Here is a 14,556-nt window from a genome sequence, read left to right on the forward strand (position 1 = left end):
CATTACATTACTTATGTCAAGGATAAAAGGAAACAATTAACTATTCGAATTTCAATTGTATCCGGTTTAGTCGTCATGATAAGGGAAACCTATTACTTGTGTAATAAATGAGTTCCAAATTACATCTCTATAACAGTTTTGAATGTATTCATCTATCCTGCAATAATTCAATAAAAAATCAAAAACAAAAGAAATATTATTCCCAGATTATTTTTTATCAAATAGGAACATTTTGAAAATTTGATAAATACTATAAGGCATCCACATAGCGTCACGGATGATGTACTATAACGCGCGTGAATTGTTTGTAATTCTCGAAATAATAATTTCAGTCTGTTTGCAAGTAATGTATGATGCTTTTGCCTATCATTATATTGTCAATTTTGGAATTCTGTCGATTCTGTCCGATTGATTGAGTATTTTTTTTTTTTTTTTTTTCTTTGACAGATAAGAATAAAATAAATATCTTTACATATGGTGTCCATGCCTTAATATACTGCGCATATCTTTAAAATACGCTTATCTCATGGAATAGTCTGCTTCAATTGTGATTTTCAAAGAATGTGACGTGAGTCATTAAAAACATATTTTGGAGCGATTTAAAAAAGACCTCGCCCAAACCTAAGAAGACTATTTTTATTGATCACTATAAAATGTCTATTTCTATGTACAGCTCAAAAATTATAGAAACAAAATGAGATACAAATATAAAATGTAATTATTAAAAAGAATAACAAAGTTACCGAACACTTATCCGATTCATAATCAAACCAAGTCCAAACAAAATCTGGCAAAATATATATTACACCATTGGAGCAGCTGGTACTGTCCCTTACTTGGTACAGGCAAATCAAACTAAATGGTGGGTTAAATCAAGGTTTTACATAAAGCGCCTTTTTTACATAAAGCGCTCTTCATTGAAAATGAGCAACACATTAAACGCCGATGAAACACCAATAATGAAGCATTCCATTCTGAAATAAAACATGGTCTATTTCCTAATTAGTTCGATGTACTATAATTGTGCTTTTATAATCTTGACACAGATAATATATAAAAAATCAGGGTCAAGTCTTCTGTCACGCGAACTATTTTATCTCAACCTTTAGTCCTAACGTTGTTCAAATAAATAGACGGTAATATTCAATATTTCAAACAATTGTATTCCTTTTTCATTATTTTCTATGTCGAATACCCTATTCGTAAGATGTTCCAACGAGCTATTTAGGATAATATTTAAATTAAGTTGTATTCGGCTTCAGGATGATAAATATATGATAGTTGTTTGCACTTTTTGTCATTATTTGTATGTAAATACGATTACATGCATATGTACAATGCATTTTTTTTTCTAAATAAAAACCTTTAAAAAAATTATATGAATTAACAAATATAAAAAAGACATATATGATGAAAATGAATTCAACAAAAATGACCAATAATTGTATACCTTTCGTATGTACATTGAAAAAGATATATGCCTAGCTGGCTGAGTGGTCTAGGGCGCTGGATTTAGTGCAGGCGTTGTTGTCATAGATGTCAAAGCGGTACGAGTTCGAGTTCCGCGGAGGGAACGACAAATATTTACTTCGCAAAATTGACAGTTCTAACAACGTTGGGAATTTTTCAGACCCTTCTTTAAGATTACGTTATCTTCCCTGTATCAATTTATTAATTTGATCCGATGGAGCAGTTTAGCGAATAGAGTCGTCATATTCTCAGACGTTATATATATATATATTAAAAATCCCCTCAAAGCACGCGGTCGTAAATTTCCTTCACCTATTTGTGCGGTAGAGCCTGTTATACACAATAACGGGGATACCAGACTGTCCTCATGCCCTCTGTCATATAATAAGCAAAAGATTAAGGATCATTTACAAAGGTGTATACAATAACCACTAATCATTTAATATTTTCGATTAAATGCTTATAGATTAAAAATTAAAAATAAATAAATATATAAATAAGCTTGGTATGGTAAAATGCCATTTTCATTAGCTGTGACGATGTCATTGTTTTATTGAAACCCTTAATTTCTGCATTACCGGAAACGGAAGGAAATGCAAATATTTCAGAGGAAAAGAACAAAAGTCGTTATGATTTTAAATAACAAATGGCTAACAAAAACGTGGTTTCAGCAACCAATACTAAATTAAAAAAAAAGATCTCCTATATGCCTTGTCGAGATGGAGTGGAAACTGTGCAGTATATCTTTTGTACCCATACGAATTATAAAACGAAACCAGTTTTACAGTTAAAACACTACTTTTTACATGTATATCTTGTTTCTATTCGTAATTAAGAAAAACTGAAAATTCTTCGCATATTTCTTCCAACGTTCTACTGGTCATAACTAACACTCATCAATGCAGAAAAAGAAAACAAAAGGTAATTTATTTTTGCCCAGCTAGTACACAATTTAAAAGTAAAACCCTTGCCTCAACATCATGTGCACTAATAGAAATCTGGATCAAAACATTACCATATTTGCAGATTAATATATTGATTTTCCGTTGATTTGTTTTTGTCATCATTGCTTTCAACATTGTCAGAAAAGTCACATGACCTATAGACATGTTCTGATTGTCTATCTGATTCCATGTCATTGTAAGGAGTGTCGTCGCATCCATTGGTCGTTAATGAAATATCATCATTAGATGAAGTGTCGTCGCTATATAAATTATCTAGTTCTGTTTTCTTTAGAGCGCTGATATTCATATCAGAAATCAATGTTTCAAATACAGTTTCTGAACTTTCATCGGTGATTTTTCGAAATGTAACTTCGCTCTTAATGTCTTCAATGGTCGTTTCTTTCAACGGCGACTCGTTATGGTCTTCATCTGATTCGAAGATGTTTACATTCGATTTCCACTGAAATAGGTTTTCTATTATATCACTAGTGACATCTGATTCTGAAGAGCTTTCAGCTTGATCTGGTTGATGAAAATACACAACATCTTCATAACCATGTATGTTGTACATTACATGCATTGCATTCTCACCTTTTCTTTCATAACTAGGCGACCAATCATGCGTGCCTATATTTTCAGCTTGGCTTCCGTTACTAGTAGACCAACTTTGTGTACCTTCATTTTCGGGCACAATTTCATTTCTAGCAATTAATTCCATCTCACCACTCAACGACAAATGGTAAGGTAGTTGTCTTTGCAGATGCCTGTTCTCTTTAGGCATGAAGTGTTCGCTTTGACTTTGGACAGAATCATCAATGTCGCTATGTTCGTTAATGTGGTGATTGTCCCTGTCTATGTCTCTCATTGGTGAAATTCGTCGTCCCACAATTTGCGGAGGGACAGTCATAACACGATAATCCAATGTACCGATTTCATCGTAATCATACAAATTGCCTCTTCTTCCTTTTGTCACTATATATTTAGTTCTCTGTTTCATGTGACGGTTACAGCAGTACATCGCTGTAATTATGATGACCACGGCTCCAACACAGACGATACTAACTAAGGAGTTCATGTTGATAGTTGGAATTTGTTGTTTCTCTACAATTAATTGATATCAATATTAATTTGCAATATAATGAAGACACATCTCATTTAGTGGTACATCGTACCCTGTCTTAGAAATCAGATAAGAATCCTAATAAATTAATAAAGGCATTCAGATGGAAAACAATATAAGATGTAAATAATAATATAATAATCTGTGAACCTTTCATGTAATATAACTCAGCAATGTCAGACGAGTTGTTCGAGGAATTTAGTATGATTAATGTGAATAATCTGTGTCATTCATGTTTTCATCTGTTGTCCCAGAAGACTTTTATTAGTTTATACGGTGTATCGTATTTTTTTATAGGACAAGTGACAAATAAACATAATTTTAATAAAATGAAGGTCAGTGCAATGATCAGACTGTAAACAGAATTGAAAAGTGACTAGTAAGTAATCATATTAACTTTTGAAACAACATTTTAGTTTCGATATTATATGAAGACAATGTTATCTTATGAAATAATATGTTTATATTTACCCTCGGTTTCAACGTAAAAATGGAAACTACTATATCCCGCTGTATTTCTCACCCTCATTTTCATCAATTTCGCCCCTGTAGATGTGCTTATAAAATGACATATGATCTCATAACATTTGATTAACACTGTTTTCTGATGGCAGGAATCCTCCGAAGCAGGACTAATAATTATACCAGATATTTCAGCTGTATAGAACGATCCATTTTGTGATTCAGTGACCTGCACTGATTGTATATTTTCAGAACTGTACACCAATACTTTAATGGTGATATTCGAATCAATTTCTCCTCGGAAAACATTACTGTTTTCACTTGCAAACACGGGTGCCCCTGAAATAAAGTTAATGGAGTTTTGTATTATTTGTTCATTGATTGGTCATGAGGTGACCCGTGTTTATATAATTCCGATGAAACTCTATCTACTCTATCCTAAAACAACGGCTAGGTATCAATTGTTATTAGATTATTTTCGATTTTCCAACCAATCGACAAATATGTGTTTCATTACACTGAACCACAATGATGTCATAACCGAGAAGCAAACAGTCCGACAATAAGTTACGTTTGAACACGCAGTATCTGATTTATATTCCAGTTCTTCATGAGTAAAACACGCACGTGTAATAAAGATGCTTCTGTTAACGAGTAAAATACGAAAACTGATTTCAGATGTTTCTCTTGATATAAGGATAAAATATATCAGTATACCGATAATGAATTATTTATATATTTATATTAAATTGTTATGTTATAGCTTGTGTGTCCTTTATTTCATTTATCACTATTCCTTTTTTGCACAAAAATCTTCAGAACAAGAAATAAATCTTTTGATTTTTTATTCCAGTGTTTCATTTTGCGGAAAGTGTTTTTTTTTTCATTATCAAAATTCATCTAACGATATTTTTTTTTTATAAAACCTTGCTGAACCAATTATTTTCTTGGAAAAAGTATGTACCAAATTTGTAGTGATTGTTTCTGACATTGTTAGTTTTTGTACTTGATATTCATAATTTTATTTTGACTAATTCCTTCGACTATTACCTAAAATGTATCGGTTTGACCATTGTGTTATCACCTTGAGTTTAGATTTGAATTCCATTTTAAATATATAAACACAATCATAAATTGGTGTACTAATTTGATATAATTACTTGCAGAAAAGAAAGGTTTATACGTGTCGTTTATATATTATTTTGGAATTTTTATTAGTTAATACGGTATATCGCATTTTTTTTGTAGGACGAGTGACAGATAAACATAATTTTAATAAAATAAAGGTCAGTGCAGTGATCAGACTGAAACCAAAATTGTAAAGTGACTAGTAAGTAATAATATTAACTTTTGAAACAATATTTTTGTTTCGACATTATATGAAGACAATGTTATCTTATGAAACAATATGTTTATATTTACCCTCGGTTTCAACGTAAAAATGGAAACTACTATATCCCGCTGTATTTCTCACCATCATTTTCATCAATTTTGCCCCTGTAGATGTGCTTATAAAATGACACATGATCTCATAACATTTGATCAAGACTGTTTTCTGATGGCAGGAATCCTCCGAAGCAGGACTAATAATTATACCAGATATTTCAGCTGTATAGAACGATCTATTTTGTAATTCAGAGACCTGCACTGATTGTATATCTTCGAAACTGTACACCAATACTTTAATGGTGATATTTGAATAAATTTCTCCTCGGAAAACATTTCTGTTTTCACTTGCAAACACGGGTGCTCCTGAAATGAAGATAATGAAATTACAAGTTTTGTATTATTTATCCGTTGATTGGTCATGAGGTGACCCGTGTTTATATAATTCCGATGAAACTCTATCTACTCTATCCTAAAACAACGGCCTAAAATTGTAGTAGGTATCAATTGTTAATAAATTATTTCCGATTTTCCAACCAATCGACAAATATGTGTTTCATTACACTGAACCACAATGATGTCGTCATAACCGAGAGGCGAACAGCCCAACCATAAGTTACTCGCAATGTATGATTGATTTTTCAGTTGTTTATGAGTAAATTACGAAATTGAAATAAGATGTTTCTCTTGGTATAAGAGATTAGATATATATCATTTATATTAAAATCTGATGATGTAGCTTGTGTATCCTTTATTTCATTTATCACTTTTTTTCGAAATATTCTTCACAGCAAAAAAGAATTCTTTTGATTTGTATTCGAGTGTTTCAATTTGCTGAAATGTGTTTTTCACTAGCAAAATTCATCTAACAATAGTTCCTGATAAAACCTTGATGAAGCAATCATTTCAATGGAGAAAACCTGTACCAAGTCAGTTCCGATTGTTTATAACATTCTGAAACTTTTCCTTGATACACATAATTTCATTTTGACTAATTCCTTTGACTATTTCCTAAATCGTATCGGTTAGACAATTGTTTTATTACACTTGAATTTTAGTTTCCTTTGAAATGAAATAAACACAATCAATCATATATTGGTGTACTAATTTAAGATGTTAATATCCTTACGACATTCACTTGCAGAAGAGAAAGGTATGTTGAATGTTCTTCAACAAAAATAACCGAATTTTAATTCAAAGTAATTCAGATATTCAACTATTGATATACAACTGCATTCAATTTATAAGTAGCTGATTTGTAATGTGCGAGATTTATCGATCTTGATTGGGAAGGATTTATTTGATTTTAACAGAAGAGTTGGAATACTGAAAGCAAGATTGTTATATTAAAATACATAATGTTTAGACTGATAAAAACGTATTTGTTCGTGTGTATCTACACCCTGAATCACCTCTACACTAGGTCTGCTTTCTATATTGACTTTAAATTTTAGAAATAGTATAGTTTGTCTACCAAAATTTTCCTTTTAAAAGAGCTTATGCTTTAACAATTAAGATGATAGCGTGTAAAGTTAAATGAGTGTTAAATATGTGTTGGATATAATACAAAACTCATACCGAAAGAATTAAGGCATACCTATATTACTTTACTAAACAATACTTTGATAATATAATTTGGTCTCTGTTGTGAAAATATCATTTCAATTTGATTTGGGGAACAAACGGACGAAATACAATTGAAACAGACATACCATTCAATCTAACAAAAACAAAACTAAAAACAAAAACATAAACAAAAACAAACCAACATTTGTCTAATAGAACAATAAGAAAAAAAAAGAAATATATTTACATAAATCAACATATCATTTAAATATAATGGTATATTGTATATCATTAATAAAGAGAATGCACCTACACTACGAAATATGAAGAACTCAGCACTAAATGCACAAGTCTTAGTCAGAACACGACAGTAAAAAGAAATATTGTAATGTCTTTAAAAGGGGCAAAATATGCTGCAAATTATTCAATTAAAGTGTAGTGTAAATGATTACATAACACTATTGATTGAGGTACTTTATCAAATTACACTATACGTAAAACAACGTGTTCTTTTTTAAGACCTACAACTGTTATCGTTTAATGTTTACACTATGTTACTATTTACAACGTGTCCTTTGTTAAAACCTACAACTCTTATCGTTCAATATTTACAATATGTTACTATATGGAGCGTGTTCTTTGTTAAAACCTACAACTCTTATCGTTCAATATTCACAATATGTTACTATATGAAACGTGTTCTTTGTTAAGACCTATAATTGTTATCGTTTGTTATTTACAATATGTTACTTTGGAGAAGGCAATGACAAAGTACTATTAACATTTTGTTTGACAAAAGAAAAGTTAGCACATTTGAAATACTAGAGAATAATAAAACTAACCTTATTACTCAATAGCAAGTCTTATACTAACCTTTATATTGATATACAAGCGATTTGTTTTGTGATACTGCTGATTTATTGCTGTCTATATAACTTATACACCGATAAACACCGTTATTGCGGTAAAATACTGGCTGCAATGGTAAAGAGACTGGTTTATTCCCAGGCGCTTCAGTCTGCCTGACAAGGTAACCATCATACCAGTGTTCAAGGCGTTTGATTAAACCAGATTCGGTAGGTTTTTCTACGCACATGACTGCGTATTGGTCTATCAATATTTCTATATCTGAAAATAATAATTTATTGAAGTTTCAGTTTGTCCTTAACAATAAGGATTCGACTGTTACAGGCACAAAATGAGTCATTATATTAGCCTGTAGTGTAGATGTAATGAAAATGATGTTACCAATTAACACATACTGAATTATTAAAAACGTTACAAAAACGACTTACAAGACTTTAATCAAAGAATTGTTTCTTACAATGTATTTGTATTGTTTTTATTGCTGTATTACAATTAGTTATATAAACATCACAATGTGCTTGTCAATTTTTTTCCCATTCTTACGAATTACCTGCATCTGGTTCAATAGTTTTACATCGTTAAACTTCACAAGCTATACCCAAATCTACCTCACATTATTGTTTTCCTTTTACTTATTACCTTTTTTTCTTTTAACTATATTAATTTACGTTATTACTTAATGATGTTCTGTACTACGATTCTTGAACAATACTTTTTTTCAGGTTCTTATAATAGAGATAAATGAGATAAACATATTATTGTTTTTCAACTGTGGGTTTTATCTGGTTTTTTTTTATACGTCCACCATTTTGTGTCTACTGATATATTGATATATAGACCATTTCAAGAAATTAAAGTATGAAGTTTTCTCATATATCTTTAACCTAACTTTTGTGAAAACGATCCTGTATAGGTAATCATCATCTTTCACAGGGAAAAAATGATATTCCATGTTTATTTTATTGCATCTGTTGTTTACTAACATATTCTCCATTTATAATATTGCGGCTCTATTTGTTTCATACACATTTTTTTACATACAGATATAAATCACAAATGGCATTTTCATATAAATAACTAAATTAGAAATTGCAAAGTTACAAAAATAAATGAACAACTTGGACTAAACTGCAAATTGGGAACAAAGTCCAAATACAGCGATTGTGTAAGCGTCATATGCTAGTTAGATACACCCGCCTAGTTGCTCATATAATATATTTAATACTTAGTAAACATTAATGTTTGCAACGACGAGTTGTGCCATAACAAAGCTATATAATAGTTTAGTTTCCTTGCCTTCAATCATTATTGTCATGGTTTTAATAAAATAACTGGGCATACAACTCTTACCACATAACTTGATGACATAACCGCTTACATGCACCCCAGGACAAAAAAACATATGACATCCTTCTTGTTTATCTGTCACATTGGAGATCACAAGACCTCCTTCTATGTTAAAAAGTCCAGCAGACTTCCATGAACTATTTATTTGTTTGAAGTAGTACCTACAGCGTCCTAATTTATTTCTTATGAGCAACAGAACACTTGATGTGACGTTCAGCCGAACATTTGATCCAGGTCTGCCATGAATTACATCAACGCTTCTTTGGAAAACTCCTTCAACTTTAATGGAAATAATATGTTTATGTTAAATATAAATTTTACTAGAACAGTATTATAACACTGGCTGTACATAACTTCACATTTGTGAAATCCGAATTTAGGTGCTTTACACACTTCGACAAAGATTGATAATTAACAACATATTTCATTTTATAAGAATGTATAACGTTTAAAGTTTTCAAATACTATTAAATTTCGTTACCAATATACTATAGACTAAGGGCACAATATACAGTAATTTCACTTTTCATATCAAAGTTTCATTATGATTATGATAATCACATTGTATGTAATACCGATCATTATATATTAACTAAAGATAATAAGACTCATTGTTATCTTATCACATGTATATCTATCTTTTTTTTTAAATATATCCGCACTGCTCGTCTCTGTTATATGCGTCAGCGTTCTTGGTTGTTCGTAAATACGTTCTGATCTCTTTTTCAATAACAAAGAGCATTTCTTAAAAAAGCATCACTTCCTGTTGATTTGTTGTATGTTGTCATTTTCAATTGCAAAATAATGATATATTACACTTGTAAGCCAAATATGTACTGAAACGGCCAAAATGCTCCGAACATAACTGAAATTACCTGAACACAAATATCTAAAGTATTTTTTTTCAGTAATTCAGTGCACATATATTGCAATTATTTCAAGTCGAGTTCAGTGTTTTCAGTAAAACGTTCAGAGTAGCCGTTGAGTAATTTTAAGTGAAAATAAAATTATCTATTTTAGGTTGTAAACAAGAATCTGTTTAGTATGGTTCAGTATACAGAAATATTAATTTAGTTATCTCCCTTTGACCTCCAATATATTTCAGGTGCACTTGTTCGTGATAACTATGTTAAAAATGACCGCTGCAGTTTTAAACTTTTTTAAATTATTTATTTTAGCTTTATTTTATCTTATTATCATGGTATATATATTTTCGGAGATCAACTCGCCGACAACCAAAGTTTAGTAAATTAACATTGACGTTTTTTTACGGAATCGTGGTATAAAAATACATGTGCACACATTCTACAATGGGAATCCAGTGATATGAAAATCCAGTTAACATTTCCTTTTTTTCCCATGTCCTGAACCATTAAAAAAATATAAATAATTAACATAGAGAGTTATGGTCTTGCAATTCACAATAAAACAAAATATATGTTTAGGTTTAACTGATGAAAAAGTTTAAGAAAGTCTACAGACATACGACGTTTTTTGGCATTGACCCTCAATTGAGTCATACATATACGGCCTTTAACTGTTTGCAGTTTATGTTAATTTACACATGAATTATTTATAACATAAAATAGAAGTATTGGAATATAAATGCCTGTTATATATTGGTATGTATCGTCTTGATGTCTAATTAATGTGTGAACTGACAAAGAATGGACAAGGTCACGGTACTCGGTTCATTTAGTGTTCACAAAACAAGATACATTATACACGGAATGCATACGACACACGGTAAATGGTATAAGAATATAAGCACTTCGTACATTTAACTTGGTAAACGAAATATTGGGAATGTTGATTGATCCAATGAGTGAAAATTGTAATTACAGCATAATTATGCAATCCGATGAACATAATGTTTATTTTCTATAATTAAATGCCAAGTTGATCAGTTGAAAATTTAGCGTTATCCCTTTTCGACAGGGTTGGGTTCAAAATTTACCGTTATCCCTTTTTCACTAGGTTGGGTCAGAAAAGTTTTCTTGTCCCATCATCTTGTTTTTTTTTTTTCTTACAATTTTCAAACATTTGTTTGGATAGTTTTCATAATTAATGATATTTTTTTCTTTGTTTTTTTTTCTTTAATAAAATATATTTTTAAAATATAAATAGGTCACAGTTTAGTAGTGATGATCAGGAACGATAATTCTTGCAGATGGCAATGTCTTTATACAATAAATATCGTTTGTTTATATCAAAAATGTAACAAAAAAAAAACAAACAAACACAGACTAGTTTTCAGATTGGATTGTGGTATAACTCAAACTCCTTCTATCCAACTTAATCGGTGCTTACAAACACACATTAATATGATTTCGTTTAGTTTTGTTTTCTGTTTTAAGTTTTCTTGTAAATAATTATTAAACAAAACCGTTACAGAAAAAACAAAAAGTCAAGATTGCAGTGTATGGACAACAATGACATAAATTCTCATTTGTGCAGTTTCTTTTCTATTTCCTACATACGTGACCATTTAATTTGATAAAACATGTTTGCAACATATAGGTGCAGATACGTATTCAATTTAGCATCAAAAGTAAAGGATAATGAATATATCTTTTAATCCATGTTGTATCAGTTATTGATATGAACGTTTCAAATATTGATTTTCCATCAAACAAAAACCAACCTGGCTTAGATTGAACTGCTACCTTTTACCGGAACCAGTTTAGATTTTCTCGAGAGGGCAATATATAACAATAAGACTCTCTGCGACATGTAATAGAGCAGAATACTACCCTGGCATTGAACCAATCAAAATTCATCAAACTGACATGACGTATAATTATATCTTTTTATCATTATGGACGAAAGGAAGAAAAAAAAGTATTGTTCAAATCAGATTGAGTTAAGCATAGTAAAACAACATAAATAGCAAATAGAAAACAAACAAATAAACAAAATACATATTTTTGGCAGGTTAATTAATGTATATTCATGTTGCAGAATATGAAATCCTACATGTGCACCTGTGTCACGGATTGCCCAACTGCAAAGAGAAAAAAAAATTGCTGTTCGCGCTACATCTAACTGTGGCTACATGTAGAACGTCCATCAAATTAATGTATATGACAAAGTACGTTAGATATTACTCAAAATAATCAAATATGAATCAATTTATTTCAATCTCCTGGTCAAATTTTACATCTAAAATTATTTTGAATTAATGATCTAAAATTTGGTTGCACCTAGACAGAGAGTATATTACTTAGATATACATGAGGTTCTTTTTCCATATTGACACCAATGAGGCATCATTTAAAATTGCTTTGTTGATATGTCGCTTTTTTACTGTATAAAAATATACTCTGTATACATATCGCAAGTAACTTATCGAAAAAAGGTACTTATTTCGATTAGAAATGGCAATTCGTTTGTATTTGAAAACTTAAAAGGATATCTTAATTCATTAAAATGTGATCTTAAACTCCACAAGAATCCATACAAACAATGTTTTCTAACTGGATCTGCAAAATGTACCACCATTTTTATTAAAAACTTTTAACCTCTTTACTCACAACTGTCAGAGGGGTCTGCAGTCCTACAACAACACTTGTTACTCTCGTAGTGGTATTAATTCAGTGTGGATCCTGAATAAATCGAAAGATCTTTTGAAGACAATCAGTTCAAGACTATTATCTGAATATAATAGCATAAAAACATATGATTTTTCAATACTCTATACTTCTATTTCCGATACTCAGTTAAAATCCTGACTTAAAATCACTATACATCTTGATAGAAATTCCTCATACTTTGTAACAAATAATTCCAAATTATCTTCCACATATACAGAGGAAGATGTTTACAAAATGTTGAAATTTTCAATCGACGACATATTTGTCAAGTGTGCCTGACGTGTTTTTTCTACAAACGGTCGGCATACTAATGGAAACAAATTGTGCTCCTTTATTTGCTGACCTATTCCTTCACGTTCATGAGGCTGACTTTAAAAACTTATCTGACCTGAAAGAAGGAAAATCGTTTGGCTAGATCATTTAATCTCAGTTTTCGCAACATAGATGAAGTATTATTTTTAAACAATTCTAATTTCGGGGATTTGATACATCGCATCTACTCCAAAGAACTTGAGATAAAGTATACTACAGACACTGTGAATTCAGTCTCATATCTTTACCTACACTTAAAAATCGATGGTAAAGGAAAACTAAACTTTACGACAAACGTGATGACTTTAATCTTGATAACCCTAAAGGCACTCCGAACACTTATGAATTGATATTGAATGAAGCTCTTGAATCTCCTGAAAATCCTGTCAACTGTGAACGACGGATACTGAATTTGCACTGAATCGCCATCATAGTCTAGACATCAGACGCTGTTTCAGAGCTTTGGGTGATTAAATCCTTTATCACTGTAAGATATAATTACGGAAAAAAATAAACTAATAAAAAAAAAAAAACACCATTATACCCTTGTGATGCACGAATTGCTTTTGGTGCACGATTCTCACATGGGCTGCTTCTAAACTAAATGAAAAAAGAACTCTGTATTACTGTTATTCTTATGTCAATAAATTACAATAGTGTACATAAAAAGCCACAACCTTCGAAACAGTGTTCCCTATAATAAAGACATCTCTCTGAAGTTTGGTTTTATTTCCGTACATAATGACGAGCATTTTTTTTCAACATCTCGTTTGAATGATGTGGATCTTTATGATGTAGTACTTATATTGAAGTAACAATTTACTACATTTGAAAATAAATATTTCAGCTTAGAAAAAATAGTTAAATAATTACGGTTGGAAACTTTTGCGTCATGGTTGAATGTGTTATATGTGGCGATAAGTAATTAAACGATGATATGTAGGGACATGTGGTGTAATGGCAGAAGAAAACATGGGGGCGGCATGTAATTCTCCTGTAAGGCTCGACAGTAAAGGGAATTAGTTTGTATTCCACATGTAGTAAACCAAATCAAAAGTTTAGATGAACATTTAATATAGTTTATAGACTTATCGAAGACGAAATTTGTGACCAAATCGAGAGATTTGTTCTGTATTATTTAAAAACTGTGCCGGACAGGAAAAACAATTCACACAGGTAGACAAACATGTAAGCCATAAACGATAATAAAACTGAATTCTATCCAAAAACTCTTGGCCCTCTTACAACTGGTCTCAAGAGAAAACAACCTGATAGCCCATATGATTTGTCACCTAATTCGAGAAAAACTGAGCGCCAAATAAAAACACGGTAGGATAATACTTCTTTTTTTGATATATCCGTCATATAATCAAATTCCGTTTCAGACATTATTAGATCTGATTCCACCACAATTCAAATATCAGGCATTGTCGTCTCTGTTCTGAACACTCCTCATGCTATTGACTTGATCAATCCTAGCATTGTAAAA

The 14,556-nt window shown here is 30.9% G+C and overlaps 1 protein-coding gene across 1 annotated transcript; it reads right to left on the reverse strand.

The window, feature by feature from the left end:
- Positions 1-638: 638 nt before the first annotated feature.
- LOC148597561 (uncharacterized) lies at positions 639-9,602 on the reverse strand. Its single transcript, XM_088563970.1, has 4 exons — positions 9,166-9,602; positions 7,822-8,076; positions 5,419-5,748; positions 639-3,515 (listed from the first exon to the last, which is right to left on the reverse strand). The coding sequence occupies exons 1-4, from the start codon at positions 9,215-9,217 to the stop codon at positions 2,482-2,484; spliced, it is 1,671 nt and encodes a 556-aa protein (XP_088420096.1). The 5' UTR covers positions 9,218-9,602; the 3' UTR covers positions 639-2,481.
- Between the last annotated feature and the right edge of the window lie 4,954 nt (positions 9,603-14,556).

Source organism: Perna viridis, chromosome 15, assembly GCF_037379345.1.
Source record: "Perna viridis isolate PV_CMFRI_1.1 ecotype Kerala chromosome 15, ASM3737934v1, whole genome shotgun sequence".
NCBI lineage: Eukaryota > Metazoa > Mollusca > Bivalvia > Mytilida > Mytilidae > Perna > Perna viridis.